At 37.9% G+C, this 17,001-nt stretch overlaps 1 protein-coding gene and 1 long non-coding RNA gene across 3 annotated transcripts; one reads left to right on the top strand and one right to left on the bottom strand.

Moving 5' to 3' along the window:
• On the top strand, positions 1-1,343 carry LOC111906348 (uncharacterized). 2 transcript variants are annotated; one of them, XR_002855170.3, is made up of 4 exons: positions 1-566; positions 650-748; positions 997-1,049; positions 1,120-1,343. It is a non-coding gene; the product is annotated as an uncharacterized LOC111906348 (long non-coding RNA). The 2 variants fall into 2 exon arrangements; XR_002855169.3 differs by having other exon boundaries at positions 2-455.
• A 1,778-nt stretch (positions 1,344-3,121) lies between these two features.
• On the bottom strand, positions 3,122-5,089 carry LOC111906351 (protein RGF1 INDUCIBLE TRANSCRIPTION FACTOR 1). Its single transcript, XM_023902112.3, has 5 exons — positions 4,877-5,089; positions 4,614-4,799; positions 4,459-4,533; positions 4,234-4,374; positions 3,122-3,704 (listed from the first exon to the last, which is right to left on the bottom strand). The coding sequence occupies exons 1-5, from the start codon at positions 4,877-4,879 to the stop codon at positions 3,366-3,368; spliced, it is 744 nt and encodes a 247-aa protein (XP_023757880.1). The 5' UTR covers positions 4,880-5,089; the 3' UTR covers positions 3,122-3,365.
• Between the last annotated feature and the right edge of the window lie 11,912 nt (positions 5,090-17,001).

The raw sequence follows: 17,001 nt of genomic DNA, 5'->3' as shown, positions 1-17,001 counted from the left end.
GATTTCCACCGCCTCAATCACCGTCTTACTTTACCTCCTTGTCTCTAGTAACTTCATCAGCTTATGATCTTTTACCCCTCTTTGTATACAGAAGCATCACTACTTCCATATACAACCACCATTTACCCATTTAGCTACAGCGCCACCGGCATCCATCTCTGTCGAGTCAGCCACCAAGCTTCCCCACCGCAGGTGCCTTGACGCCATCTGCTGTCGATTCCATTTGATATCAACACTGGTGGGAGAAGAAGATGTCAGACCAGCGCTACCACACCCAATCGCATAAGAAAGCCCTAAAATTGATTTTGAGTGGTTGGACATGTAGTCAATGATGACGTATAGTAGGAAAGACAAAAGAGACCTCAAACCCATGATTGAAACCAAGAATTTGATAGATTTCAAGCCATCAAAGTCTCCCCCTCTCTCCATCGTCTCCGTTAAAAGAGCTTCAATAGGTATCCACATTCACTCTATTGATTTTATTCAAAAATATTGGGTATGTCACTGGTTTTTGATTCCTCCGCTCATTTACAATCGATAACGATTTCGAATTTTCACTTGCAAAGGTACTACTAGCTACTATTGTCTCTTGCTTATGCTTTGGAGAATGATTGAAGTAACTTAGTTTTGTGAATTTTTTCTGTTTCAGACAGGTTTGAACACGAAATCGGCAAAATACATGTAAGCAACTAATTAAGCTTCTATGCTTTCGTTTCATTCCCGTCGAACTTACCTGAAATCGACAAAGGTTAGTAACAATTTTTTTGTTAATTAATGGATTTGATCCCTCGAGATTTTGATTTTAGTTTTAATTTGTTGTATTTGAATTTACTTTGAAGCTTGACCCTTAGATTTCTCTGTGTGTTGATAGCTTAAGCCTTTTGCATTCTTTTACATTTTGTATTTTTGTTTTCCTAAAGTATCAGGTTGCATTTTTGTTTATTCAATTGGTTGTTGTTATAAGTAGCTATCCAACAATTCTTTTATATCCAACAGGAAACAAACCAGAGAGTCATCATGTGGAACGAATTCAAACAAGGATAAAACAGGTATTTCATATCATTTTTTTCCTTTTAATCTTGCATATCACAATTTAATCATTAGTCACTTTCACCATAGCACAAGAGTTGAGTTTGAGAAACGAGAGGTTGCGTGAGAAGATGTCGAGAATCTAAACGTAATGCAAGTATGTGTTTTTAAACACAAGGGTAAAATGGTCATATACTCTTATTTGTTTTTTTAATGTTACTACTATTTCACCTTTTAAATATTTTTTTATGCACATTATTTATGATGTATGTTCAGATTTATACACAAAGAGATTAAAATTCAAGCATGGAAAACTCACCAGAAGCAAAACTTGTTTTTCATCTCTATTCTGGAGGCGATGAAGCCATCGTTATAGTTGATGCATAATAATTCTTACTTCATACTTATTTTTCCAGATTTCATGCATTCAATTCCACTCCAATCTTACGTATGGAATTAAATTACACTTGAATCCAGGAAATCCTTTGGCCTTTGAATTTAAATATTAAAATTACTCAAATACCTTTTTCACCGAACAATTGTTGTTACTTGCCAACCATATGAATGACAAAATTCAGTTCCTTCATATTCCAAACCCTACAAAGTCCAATTCCTTCCAAACTATTCTTGGAACCAAAAATATATTTGAGTAAAACGAGTAGCTATGAGATTTGGGGGCATTTTAATGAAATGTTTAGTTTTATGTAAATAACAAAAATGCAATACAAGGTGTAATTTACCTTTTCAACTTTCACCATTATTGTCGTTACATGAGCTTAACGCCTTAATATTTATTTTTATTTTTATTTTTATTTTTATTCTTACGGAAAGGAGTTAGTTACAGTTTATTTATTAGTGACAATTGGCCATTTAAAAAAAAAACTCTAAAAAGTTTCCAACCCATACGAAGGATGACTCTTTTCCTAGTTGATTTATGGAAGCATATTGATATATGGTGGGATGTAGAACTGCTTGATGAGTTGTCTGTTCAATATCTTGTTTCATGGTATGATATAGTTTATTTGAATGGTGGTCAACGCAAGGCATTTGATGTTTTGTCCACACAACGTTTTGATCTGTTTGTAATTTTCATAATTCTTTTATCTTTGGAATGGTTGTTCCTAAGAAATATTTACTTTTCTATAATATGATAGATATTATGTTTTTTAGGATTTACAATAGATGTAGGAATGGTTGTTCCTAAAAAATCGTTATTTTTCTATAATGTGATAGATATGATGTTTTTTTGGATTTACAAATAGATGTAGAGCTAAACTTCATTAGGTCTCGTGGTTACACAATCTTGTTTTAGCAACTATTTTGTTGTAAATGAGTCTTTTTTCCTGCTCCTTGTTAATTTTTTAATAAAATTTCACGGTTTAAAAGAAAATTCTTTCTTTTATAAGTTTTAAAAGATGAATTTGATAAATATCAAAATCTGATTACAAGTCCACATTTTCATATAAAAATCAGCTAGTTCATTTTGGTTATAATTAAACAGAAACCACTCGAAATTAACTTGGTTTTTTCTCCTGAGTCGAAATCCAACCAATTCAACCGTGGTTTAAAAATACTGGATATGACATAAAGTTAGTCTCAAAGTCTAAAATACCTAATTTTGATAAAACGCTCAAGTTTAAACAAAAAGTTTCGTTTGATAGTACGAACGTTTAGCTTTTAGTTTTAACAAAACGTTCCGATTCTAAAAGCTACTTCATGTAGCGTTAACAAAACACTCATAATCTTTTGAAATCAATTTCCATAATTACCCTTAAAAATATATTTATATATTTATTATTTTTAATCAATCGTCGTTTTATATAATTTTATATATTTCAAAAGCTTCCAGCTACTTTTACCAAACATCTATATATAACAAATAAAACCTATAGTTTCCTACTACACGCTATCCGCTTCCAGCTAACAGCTACTTTTACCAAACAACACCTTCATGTTTCTTACATCATTACTTGATAAGATCATTACAAATAGTTAGATGACTATAATCATTTCTATCTTTAATTAATTCCAACAAATATGACAAAAACCAAAATAAAAAACAAACGTGCTAAAAAGGGCATAAAAATAGAAGTTAGTGAACATAGCTCAACTTTAGATGGTATCAATGAACAAACTAAATGTTTAAACCCACGTTAGTACAATAATCTAAATAGCGACAAGGGTGTGTAAGAGTAATAAACAAAACTTGGAGGTGCTAATGTTATTACCCATCATTCTAAAGGACCTGTTTGTAAAATACGAATTTTCAAATTTAACTCGTGCGCCTCCACCATCCTTTGACACCCTCCCCACTCGTACCCGACCGTACGGAATCATCAATTAAACGGCGACCGACATGGCATACCTTTCCGGCGGTTCGTGGTGACCTCCACCGCTGGCGGAGTAACCGGCTTACGCGCCGCCGCCGGAATTGCCGACTTTGAAGTTCTCTTTTTCCTCACTACCTCCGTGGTGGCGGTGCAAGCAATTGTCAGGCTATCAACTCCGCCGTAGCTGACGCTTGAACCTGACGACGTCCTCAGAGAAACAAAAGGTTCAAGAAACGAGTCCGGTGTCATGAAACAGTCGTCGGAACCCAGCTCCGGCAGCGTAAGAACTTTACAGTCGTATAGATACTCCGACATCATTCCTTCACTTCTCAGAATCTGATTGATCTGCGTGAAAAATAACATAAACCCAGATGAAAAGCCTAGATTCTCTCAAAAGGGTTCCCTTCAAAATTCGAAATTGTGCATTGAATCTTTGAACATGTAATGATTATTTCTTATTTCGTCAAAAAAAACCTAATTTGAAAATAATGCAAGAAAATTCAAACGCGGCTTCGAGGAAACGAAAAGCCAAAATGGGAAAAGAAATTCAAGATTTGTGAAAAATAATTAGTAAAATAAAACTTGAAATGGAAAGGAAATAGAATGAAAATTTGCACATTGCTCTAAGACTTTGACCTCTGAAAATTGTGCCACCCATAAGATAACACAATTTACCAAGCAAAAGATCTCATCGAATCTTGATAATCAATACAAAGAAAAGAAAAGAACTTTTGGTTTATATTAGGTAAAACAATTGATCTTTTATAAATCTTTGTGAAAATAAAGTCGTTCTTGGTTAATTATATGAAAATATACCAACATCAAAAACCCTAATTAAAATAATATGAATATTTACATATAAAGAGATATATACCTTGCAAGAAATCGAGCAGAAAAGATGTGGTTCTTGCAAGCCTCTATCACAACTAACGCAATTGTTGCTTGTTCCTCTACAAGATCTTGTTTGTGGCCTTGGATTCAAGAACACAACTTTAGCACTATTTGTTATGTACGCCTGTAAAAGAAGTAAGATCCATTAAACAATTTCAATTCATATATTTCACAAAAAAATGGGATTTTTAGTAAGATTTAAACTCACTTGAACATAAGAACAATCCATTAACTTCTCAGCATCTCCGACTCTTATAACATCATGATACACATATCTCCGTATCTGTAAAAATAATTTGAATTGAACCCTTTTTTTTTTTGTGAGAATTTGATTTTTAGAACCGATGAATTATGAATTCCAACCTGTAAAAGACGATGAGAGGTGTGAAGATCGAGACAGTGATGACAAATAGCTTCGCAGCAATCGAGACAAAATATATTTTTCTCGTTCTTTTTTGCGTCTTCGTGAATCATGCAAGGAATGAAGTACGTTTCTGAGAGTAAAGATTCAAGCCACGGAGGTAATTTTGTAGAAGACGATGATTCCACCTGCAAAATTCGATGATTCATGAGCAAAATTGGATTATAAAGAAATGAATGAAATAGGAAATCATGGAGAAACCCACCATTTTTCTTTTTAAAATTTAGTTGGGTTTTGATTGAGATGTTGAAAGGGTTGTAGAGCTAGGCCGCCATCGCCGCCGGGAAGCTGTAACGGTGACGGCGGCGGATGTTTACCGAGACACACAGGGCGGCGCTGCAGCAGAAAGAACGGAGACCAGTGAATTATAAGAAAGGGTGGTGGGTGCGTAGGGGTGAGCTGTGTGTGTAGTGGTGTGAAATTTGCAGGGTAGTGGTGTTACTATTTTGTACGGAGGATTGATAGAATTTGTATTATATGCAATTTAATGAAAATTTCGAATAAATATATTCGGAATATGACAAAAATTAAATGGTTCACATATCAAATTTAATACCATCCACGTTTTGTATTATCATTCCTAACAAAAGTAGTAAAATCAAATTTAAATCATAAAAAAATTTATAGATATCTTTGTAAACATTAAATATTACGTCTTAGGTTTAATGAATAGTTGTCCACGTCGTAAATGGCATGAAAATTACATAGCAAATTTAAATTTGTTAGGTTCAAATGTGTAACGGCTATCTCGAAGATCAAGACCGATTACACGCATAACTTGTCAAACGTAATGACAAATGTTGAACAATAACAAAGACTATCATAAATATTTTTGGGTCTAGTATGTATAAAATTAAAGTATAAGCACGACCCTGAGCCCTTGGGGGCTCCGCTCCACCCTGACCTCCACCCGTAATCCTCAAAGTGGCCGCTGTTGGAGCCTGCACCGGTCCCGCAGCACGTTGTGGACAGTTGACCCTCAAATGTCCAACGTGATGACAATGATAACAAATCCTCAAATCTCGAACTGGCGCTGACTGCCGACAATCCCTCACATAGTGCCCCTCCTTTCCGCACTTGCGGCATGCACCACCGGACCTACAAACTTCGGTGTGACCCCTACCACACTTCCCACAAGTGTGGCTGCTCAGATCCCCCACTCTAACATCAACGGTCTTGGACCGTTTCGACGCCGACTGCGACTGCACCGAAGCCTGCCTCAGCTCACGCAACCGCAACTCAATCTCTAACTCACGCCGCCTAGTGGCCTCCTGCAACTCCAACAAGGTCTCACACCTCTGGGTAGACACAAACTGTCTGATATCCCTCTTGAGCATGCTGAGATATCGAGACATCTGGGCCTGCTCCGAAGCGAACTCTGGGCAAAACATTGCCCTCTCAGTGACATCCTGGTGATCTCAGTCACCGACTCCAAACCCTGCTTCAGCTCAAGGAACTCCTAAGCCAATCTCTCCCTCTCAACTTGCGGAACATAACGAGTGCTGAACATCTCCCTGAACTGATCCCATGAAACCGCAGCCCTCTGCACATCCGAATATGACCCCGTGGTCAATCTCCACCAATCCTTCGCCCCGAGCCTCAATAGGTTCAGAGCACACCTCACCCTCTGATCAGCAGGGCATGAACACGTGAAGAAACACCCCTCCACGTCCGATAACCACCTCATAGCAACAATCGGGTCCTGAACTCCATCAAAGGTGGGAGGCTTCGTATTGTCGAAGTCCCGATACTGAAAGCCCCGACCAGCTCCTCCCCCTGCTGCTGCTACAGTTGCTGTAGCCGCCGCGGCAGCTGTCTCTGTGAGAGCCGCATAACGCTCATCAAAATACTCAACCATGGCGGTCTTGATCGACCCAAACAGCTCCGACAACTCAACCCGGAACAACTCAGCAATCTCATCACGCAGGAAACCCTAGGCTACAGGCATCACAAATCAGGCAACATTATCATGAAATCCTGAAGATCCCTAGCCTAACACTAGCATGTTGTTCTATCAAAGCTCAAAAACAAATAACATGCATGGTATTTTGGGGTTACTTACTGGCTCCGGCTGATCGTACATCCGCGTCCTCCTTTACTCATTTTGAAAACCATTTTAAACTCTCTTTTAAAAACTCTCCTCGATTTGAGACTGGGGTCACACGAGTGTTTCTCCAATTCACTCAAACCAAGGCTCTGATACCAACTTGTAACAACCGAAAAATACCACCAATTTTAAATTTTTCAAAAACAACCCGATTCCATTTAATCATTACAAAAAGGTTTTCAATACAAAACATTTAGCGTATTCCCAGAATCACATTACTACAAAATCATGAGGAGCGGTACGATCACGCCTTCGCCTTGCCACGGTCTCCTGAAGAACCTGAAAAACATAAAACCACAACTGTAAGCCCGAAAGCTTAGTGAGATATCCCCAAAATACCAACCACATATACCATACACGCATAACATGCCATAACATATCCGATCACAGAACAGCCATACACTTCGGGTCTACTGTGTGACTGGTCCGCCGCACCGGCCTACAATCCACCTAGTCCACCCTCTGAGTCTAGCCATAAACCTCGAGTCTACAGTGTGATTGGTCCGCCCACACCGGGCCTTCAATCCACCTGGTCCACTCTCCGAATCTAACCACATACATTGAGTCTGCAGTGTGATTGGTCCGCCCGCACCAGGCCTTCAATCCACCTGGTCCACTCTCTGAGTCTACAGTATGACTGGTCCGCCCACACCGGGCCTTCTGTCGGCCTGGTCCACTCTCCGAGCCTCGGCACGTCTGGTCCGCCCTCTTGGGGCCTACAGCCTATCCGGACCGCTCGCTGGGCCTTCGGGACAACTGGTCCGCCCTGGGTATCTTGGCCTACAACACAAAGCAGGACCCGCCTCAACCCAACTCCAGTCCAAACAACCATGTGCACATATACATACAATCATATAGCAATTCACAGTCAACAGGCAGATCAAACAGGTCACATAACATATCATCATCCTAACCAGGATACCGACCTAACAGGTCACTAGCATAGCATCACCCTATCTCTCAGGATACTGATCTCAATCAGGTCTCTAACATATACCATCCTAGCTATCAGGATGCAAACATATCAAAGCAACAACGTAACAACAACTACCCGGATCTCAATCCGATAAGGGCCGGCCTTGGTGCCGTAGACCCTGTTGATATAGTGAGGATAACTCACCTCGATACTACCGACTGAACAGATAACCCAAGCTTCTCCGACCACTGACACGAACTCCTCCACTGAACAATAACAAAGTACTGAACTCAAAACAATAACCAACAATTACCAAAATGCCCCTGGAAACCACTGGTCAACCCTTGGTCTTGACTGACTCTACTCACCGAGTCAACCCGATGACTCGCCAAGTCCCCAAGCTCAGAACTTCCCTCAATCTGCGATCTAACTCGCCGAGTCACCCCGAGACTCGCCGAGTCCAACAACTCTGAGTCCACTCGCACACAACTCACCGAGTCATCCCTTGACTCGCCGATTCTCAACTCGACCAGAAAATATTAGGACTCTTCGACAAGACTCGCCGAGTCCAAGAACAGACACGCCGAGTCTAAGGCTATCTTCAACCTACTCGCCGAGTTGTTCATACAACTCGCCGAGTTCCAGGCCATCTTCATCCAACTCGTCGAGTTGTTCTTCCAACTCGTCGAGTTCCAGCTCATCTTCAAGCAACTCGTCGAGTCCACCCATGTGACTCGCCGAGTACCACCGGTCTGAATCCATACAGAAGCACTCTAGGCCATGCAATTGATCCAAAACATAGATCTAGCCTCCTACCACCCATCCATCACGTAAAGTGGCAAACTTTACGTGAATCCAAAGAGATCTAGGCCTTTAACACTTTAGGGCTAGGGTTTGGGACATGATAGCTTCACTACACACACAAACACAGGGACTTTCAGGCATTCCAACCCTTCTCCATTCCAGATCTGAGGTAGCAACCTCAGATCTAACGTCTAAACTCCAAAACACCAAAAGATAAGCTCCCCACAAACCCCATAATGATGAATCCATAAGAATAACAGCCCAAGGACGAAATATTACCTCAAAAGAACGCCCCAACTGCAATGGAACTCGAATCCAAGCAAAGCCCCTTGCTCCAAGCCTCCTACCCTTCAAGATTTCCTCAACAATTGCTTCTCCAAGCTTCCCAATGCAATATGATCACTCACACACGAAGGCTAAGGGTTTCTGGACTTGAGGATGAGTAAAGAGGCTGGGGGAATGAATGTTATGTTCTTTATATAGGGCTCAACCCCGAGAATTAGGGTTTTCTCCACTCAGCGTCTACTCGCCGAGTCCATCTTACTGACTCGCCGAGTCGGCTACTTAACACGCGACCAAGTCGCGACTCTACTCGCCGAGTCCACCCATGGACTCGCCGAGTCGCTCTTTCCCAATTTACTCTTTTAGCCCTTCAACTCTACTCTTGATATTTCAGGATGTTACACCGATTATTCTCCCTAACCCACAAGTTCAAGGTCACCTAAGCTCTATTGGCAAGGCAAGGTCTAGGCGTGATCACATCTTAGAGATGTAGTCACATATTGACAAGCCGGGAGAGTTGGGTGTTAAAGTCTTGAGAAAGATGGTGGTTTAATCACTTTCTAAGTCACATAGTGAGTTCTTTTGGAACACCTATGAAACAGACTATGACAAGACCCTTAATGATCTTATCTATTTGCTAAGATCAACTTCCTAAAAACTTTATGGACATTGATAATGATGACACTGGAAATCCAGAAAAAGCATTCTCTTCCCAATGGAAAGGGATCGGCCATAGTCAACTCGGTTGACCAACTTGTCACACCCCAAAACCGAGAACGGCGGAAACGTTCTGGAGCGGAGGACGTCATGTACGGTATCACAACAATGAAAAGTAGTAAACAAGCAACAACATCATCCATTGCATTAATAATATAATTTTAATACAAGTGTGTTCTGTCAATATATAATAGACACTAAAGAATAAATCAAAATGAAAGATGCGTCTTGAACGAGCACCATCTTCTCTGAACCTTGCATCGCTACCTGTCTATGGTTGACCTGAGGACACAAGTTATTTTGAAAGAGAGTATCAGCTTTAAAGCTGGTGAGATCATAAGTATTTTAGTGTCTTAATTTGTAAGTAAGTATTTGTATGTATATGAACTGTAAGTATTGAAAATGTATATGAATTGTAAGTATGAAAATGTTTTGAATGATCCTAGGAAGCCTTATGTTTCCTACTAATCGTATCCTTCTACCAAGGCATCTAGTGTTTGTGTGTGTCTCTTGTAAGAGTGTGTATTTTCCCAAATATGACTATCATTAATCAAAAATATAGTTTCTACATTGTCGTGCGTCGTGTGAAAATTCACGATGTGAATGTAATGGGAAAATGAAATAGTACTATGGTGTAGTGTCGAACTACAACCGTACTAATTACCTTAAGTCTAGGGTAATTTTGTGAGTATTGTAGTATTTGTAATAAGTGACTACTTCTGTACTCCTATTGCCTTATTTGAGGGATAAGGCATAATGTGATGGCTAGATCCCAGGCTAGACGCTCCCCTGTCAAAGAGATTTTGAGACCTTTACACGCCCATGCATATATGCACGCCGTGACACATCCACATTACTATGATCATGTATACCTGATATAACTATCACAATTGCGTTGTGATTCATCGGTATAGTTAGATCCTGAACTTGTTCCATGCTATAGCACCTAGTGATGTCTGTCCTATCATCGTATATGTAAGCGTACTCATGTAAACATAATCATGTAAATGTACTCATGTAATAGTATAGTAGTGTACTGTAATGTTCTACATGTGCTAGCTGTAATGTGTGCTCTCTCACTATCTAGCATGTATAGTAATGTACTGTAATGTACTAGCTGTAATGTATGTTCTCTCTATCTAGCAAGTATTGACTCATGAATGAACTGACTCATTGTATGATATCGTGTTCTAGTAATAGTTCTAGTATCTTCCTAAACTACCCATATGGTAGCTTACTAGTAATGTAACTGGTACGTATGAACATGGATGTATACCCTTGCTACCCAAGGGCATCGGATTGACTGGAAGAACCTTTATGACTATATATGTACACATGATACATAACTAATATTTAAATGACCTTCGGAAGGATACCTGATACTCACCAGACCACATCCGAATCGAGGAAAAGGAAGTAAAGCAGATAGCCTTCCTAAGTCCTTTAAACATTTCTTATATAACTATACATATATAGGCATGCAATTTAAAATATAAAAGCATAAAATAAGTTTTGTAAAATCTTTGATCATAAATATTATCTAAGAAAAGATCGACTTGATGTCAATCTATAAAACGGTTTGAAAGCATGGGTTTGATAAAAACAGTTTAAGTATAAATAAATATTTATTTGAAACACAATTGTAAATGAGTTTGAAATGGAGCATACAGAGTAAAATGTACAGTTTAATAAGGAGTTTTAAACATATGAAGTGTTTATAAAAATCATTTGAAGGAAACTGTTTGGTAAAACGGCTAATGAGTAGCCAATCATTTGAATGCTGCTTATCAATCACATGCGATTGATATAATAACTAGCATGATTCTACTTGTATCCCCCCATAAAACATTTAAAAATAGTTAAAACATTGATTAAGGGGTATGAACTCACTTGTAGTGAGTGGTTCTGATGACGATGTTGGATCAGTTGCTAAGTGCCAAGTGGTGACTTGAGTACACACGCGAATCCTATTTAGCATATATTGATACATATATGAATATAATTAGCATTATGAACAACTAATTATTGAATTGGGACCACCTTAGGGACTAGTAAACACTTATATTGAAGTGTTACAACCATATATGATTGTACGAAGGGTTATAAGGCTATACAAGAGAGTGTATGGCCAAAATACACACTATATGTGTGTGTGCGGCCAGTTGTGCTTCCAGCACGTGTGTGCGGCCATGTGTGCGGCCAGGTGTGCTGCCAGAAGGCATGTCCTGCCAGAAAACATGGTGTTCTTGGTGTTCTTGGTTAAAGATGCTACCTTTTATGAAGATCCTCAAGGAGATTTGGATGATACTTGAGAGGATTTCGGGTCCTAGCCTTGAAGAAGTGTAGAATGTGTTCAAAAATGTCTAAGTCTTGAATATATAGGGGGAGTGTGCGGTTGGGATGGGTGTGTGGCTGCACACCCTTGTGTGCGGCCGCACACACCTTGTGTTGGTGTGATTGGCTCAATTTCAAGGCGATACACCCACAATACTTATCCCACGACTCCTACCCTGCTTATACTAGGCTTTAAACTCTCTATTTGACTCCAAACAGTGCTAGAAAATAGTAAAAACGAGTTTAACTTTGATAAGAAATAAAGAATGTAAGATAAAAATTTTCGGGTTGTCACACAACTGGTAAAGAGAAAAGCTAAGTCTAAGATAGTCTCATTATCAAGGGTCCATTGCCAAAGGAAGGAGCATTAGTTGCAAAGCTGCCTAATTTCACCTAAGGATGTTTGACTCTACTTCAGGTAAAATCCACTATCTAACTCTACTAAGTTTCTATTCTGAGATTCTTGATACATGATGTGACTGGGTCACATGTTGATGTTTTAAGAATCAAAGAGAAGTGAAGAAACTTAAAGAAAGAATATGCTGAATCTGATCGCGTAGATGGATTTCTATCGCATAGTTTGAAGATCAGATTCTTGAGCTACTTCTTAGGAGTTATGATATATTGCTTAGGAATAGATAACAACAAAGTTTTCATGCTCTTTTGCATTGTAAGGATAGTTTGTCCGCAAAGTCTTAAAATAAAAGGAAAATGATGATTTTATTTATTTTAAAATATCCTTACAATGACATTTGAGGAAAAATTGTTGCTTATATGATTCCATTAATACCAAGAGTGGAAATATGAAATTGATTCTTTCATTTGTGGTAATGTCTAAATTTACCAAATAAGGAAAGATCCTCATCACCCAAGTTTCAATTGGACTGGAACTTGGAATCATGCAAGTTGTGTAGCATGATGAATGAGAACTTTCAAGTATTGGAAAATTAAGACTAATCACTTGTTCACATGGATGTGTGAGTCATGTAAAGGACTAAGGGATCGAGTACACATTCTTGTCCACTGATTAAGTCCACCACAAAAGATCGATAAGATTATTCGTCATTATTTACTATAGCTCAGTAAATATGGTTATACTTACAAGCTTAAGTGTAATTCTGAGACATTGGAAAAGGTTCCAATGTATGACAGAGCGAATAAGAAGAATCAACATAGGCAGAAGGATAAAAGTTTCTCAAATCTAAAAAGATGGGAGAGTACTTTAGTATCAGTTTTTGTGATCATCTTAATGATTAAGAAACCATATCAAAATTAGTTCTCTAAGGAAATCTTAGTGCATTCTTATGACTAAGAAGAGGAACCTGAATTGTTGAAATGGTTAAATCAAGAAGATGAGTCATACTTCGTTCCAATACAAGTCTTAGAGTCATACTCCAAGATTTTAATTTGAGTGACATGTCTTAGAGAAGGTTTAAAACACATGTCAAATGTAAGTGTAAAGTTTTCTACTCTTGTACATTTGAAATTGGTAAGTTGTGATGTTTTGGATAAAAACAAAGACCAACTAAGGCCAATTGTGTGAAGTGTTTGTCTTGATTAGAATCCACACTATCTCTTGGATGTTTGACAAGGGAGTCTTATATGTTAAGAGGACAGTGGGAGTCCTAAAGGTCTTGAAAGTCTCAAGAACTAATCAAGAATAAAACTTGAAGTTCTTCACTAGCACACGACTTGAGGTTCATAACCTATCGTGTTGACATATTCTGTGCCCATTCCAGTTAAAGTTGGCTTTGCATATGAGTTCTTAGAGTTCTCAATTGGTTGCACAACAACTTGGAAGCAATGACAAGCCCTTGAGCTGCCAGGTGGCAAAAAATTAAGATTGAGTTCAGTCCATATGAGCTTGGATTTGTCATTATCCTTGTCACGTGACAATGGTTTTGACAATTCACATGGATAAGAACACATACACCATTAAATCTAAGGGTCATAAGGTTTCTCTCCGATTCATGAAAATGATGGCGAGGAAACACTTCCACTAAGTAGATTTGAAGTAGATAGCAATTGTGATATTTTCATTCTCAAAGTCGTTAGTGGAGCTGTGTGGTTAACTGGCACACTAACATGCACTTGTGAGAAGTGGCAAAGGTCTAAACAATCGAGACTATGATTACGGCATCCCTTTTCATAGTTCTAAAATTGTTTAGACACACCTGTAAGGTATCTAAAAGAGGTGTATGATTTTGATAAAGTTTTATCAAAACAATCTAGTATCAGAAATCTGAACTTTGGTAAGAAAGTCAGCTAATTTCTGAGTACATGTCAAAGCTAGTGGGAGCATAAGAGTTATGCTAATAATCATCATGTTAGTGGGAGCATGATAATTATGATAAAGGTTGCAAGTTAGCAATGTTAATTATAGAAAACAAAAAAAGTTTAAATTGGGAAATAGTTGTTTTGCTATAATTAAGGGAGAGGAAATTATACTTCATCTCAAATCTATAAGCTTAGATCGTGAGGTTTTAATCATTTAGTCAAGGATATATATATATATATATATATATATATATATATATATATATATATATATATATATATATATATGAATTTCATGTTGGAATGGCTCAACATAAGGAAATTTTGTATATAGGTTCATTATTGGTGTTCTAAAATTCGATTATGATTATGACATCCCTTTTCATAATCTGAATTATGAGAACTTGGCAAATAGAAACGGAAATGTTATAGCAAAAGACTGGTTTAGTCTTTATGTGAGACATCATGAATCGTGTCCCATATGCTTCGGATATAGGATCGATTACATGTGCTATATTTATCCTTTCTAAAATTTTCCTAATGCCTGGGGCATTAAGAATGGAAAAGGTATAGAATTGGATATGACTAAAAGGATTAAACAATTGTCGAGGACAATCTAAGGTTTACCAAAGATTGGTTGCTCAAGGACAGTTGAAAGTATAGTGATAATTCTGGAAGGACCATATTGACATAATCTGTAAGGAGGCAACTCTTGTTCAGAAGTGATAGTCAAAATGGAATATGGAAATGTTTTAAATTTAGAAATTATTCAATCTGTGTAAGATTAGGAAACTTAGTGCAAGAAGGATGTTTCCATGGAGCTGATCTCCTTTGGAATGCTCTGTAATGGTTGTTGTCAAGTCTTTCTGACTTTGTGCATAATCATTACAAGAGGATCAATGCATATAAGTTTAGAATCTAACAGATTTCAGTAAATGGCATGAATTTGGAATTCTTGCATTTGCAGTAAGGATTTAGGACTGTGAAAGTTGATCATTGGAGTTATGTTCAATTGATCTAATTCACAAAGTGAAGATCATAGACAAACATAGTATGCATACTTGGTGTATGGCATGACTAGTGTTTAGAAAACATAGTGTACATACTTGGAGTATGGAACAACTATTGTTTTAAATTCAAGAATAAAGTTGCTAGCTGAAACAGTATACAATGAATAATGTGTAATCATATGGTGATAAATAAAAGGTGTTTTATTTATGTTCATAGGTTTTGATACCATATTGGATTCAATTATTATTTTTCACTTTGCATGTTTTAACTTCCTGAATAACTAGGTCATTGTTCTGGATGACTAAGTTATTCAAACCATCCACAGTTGGTCATATGTTGGAAGTAGATATGAATCAAGACTGTCATGGGTTGGCTTGTAGAGGTCTAATATGTTGGACAAAGGGCTACAACACTCATGAGTGCTCATAAGTTCTGAGTATTGGATTCAACCCGCGCTCATTGGAATCACTTCATGGATTTTATCACGAGTGATCATGAGACGATAATATCTTATATTCTTCAAAACTAGAGATATGAGTTGTTACTATGAGTTGGTTATACATTGATTGCACGAAAACGCATGGGTAACTCGATGTTATAAAACGTGCCTTTGTGTATGATTCAACAAGTAGTAGAACAAGCCATATGAGTCGAAGTTTATCCATTCCTTTGACCTTAGGGATAAAAGCGATATCTGTGGGCCCCTCGATGATTTGATGATGACAAATGGAAGTGCTAGGTCGGGCCAGGACTGATTTGATTTGTTCAATTAGTCAGTCGTCATAAATCGGAAATCGGGAAACAACAAATGGACCGAGAGAATGATTATAATCCATGTCTCAATCCATATGATATCTAGAATGGAGGAATATATGATCCCTTATCTAATGGACAAGTGACTGACAAAAGTCAGAGTTCATCTACAAGGTCAGAGTTCGACAGAAGCTTTTGAGAGCTACGATTGCCAGTCGGTTCTTGAAGTCATACGCAATAATATTTTTAGACTTATCCAATTAGGATATTGTTGTATTAATGTCTAAGTCCATAACTATAATTGTAAGACTTCACTCGACCCAGCATGGTCCATTTGGGTTGCATGGCATCATGCATTTGGATAGATTATAATTCGAGAAATAACCCTTAAGGTTGGTTAATATATTATAAGTTCTAATATATTAATAAGATTATTTAATTAGTATTGATCAAGAATTAATCTAGGATTAATTAAGTGATCAAAAGAAGACTAATTAAATATATGGGTTGATTGTGTAAATCATCCATACTTATATAGTGGGCTAATGCTCTATGGATTATCTAGTTGGGCTAAAACCCATATGATGCTTCATGGATGCTCCATGGTGTTTTTGTACCCATGGATCATGGAAATGAAAGGCCATGTCAATTAGGGTTTACATGGTGTAACCCTAACTATATATGCATCTTATTCTTGACCAAAATCGGCACTAGTATGATTCTAGAGAAGGGCTAGCCGATTTCAAGTGTTCTACATTTTTCTCAAGGTTATTCCAAAAGCAATTGATGTTGTGTGAACCATTTGAGGTGTCACACTTGGGGCACTAGGCACTCAAGCTTCATGAAGACTTTCTATATCAAAGAGGTATGTATTCTATCTTGTTATATTCATTGTTTTGTATGATAGATAAGGATAATACCTTGGAAAGTTCATATTTGCATGTATAATAGAGAAAACATAGATCCAAGGTATTTAGGGTTGCATGTACACTTAGGAGTGTTAGAATGCTCAAAACCCATCAATCTTAACCTCTTGCCACCTGGCAGCACAAGGGCCTGCCATTGCTTCCAAGTAGTTATGCAAACAATTGAGAACATGTAGAGCTCAAATGTTCTAGCCAACTTAATT

Source organism: Lactuca sativa, chromosome 3, assembly GCF_002870075.4.
Source record: "Lactuca sativa cultivar Salinas chromosome 3, Lsat_Salinas_v11, whole genome shotgun sequence".
Taxonomy (NCBI): Eukaryota; Viridiplantae; Streptophyta; class Magnoliopsida; order Asterales; family Asteraceae; genus Lactuca; species Lactuca sativa.
This window is presented reverse-complemented; position numbering and strand designations above follow the sequence as displayed.

What these genes read in the sequence shown, in the direction of transcription:
- LOC111906351 (XM_023902112.3), bottom strand. An exon ending in TGGATTGTTCTTATGTTCAA is followed by an intron (nt 4,375 to 4,458) that starts GTGAGTTTAAAT and finishes CTTCTTTTACAG; the next exon opens with GCGTACATAACAAATAGTGC. An exon ending in TCTGCTCGATTTCTTGCAAG is followed by an intron (nt 3,705 to 4,233) that starts GTATATATCTCT and finishes TTTTTCACGCAG; the next exon opens with ATCAATCAGATTCTGAGAAG.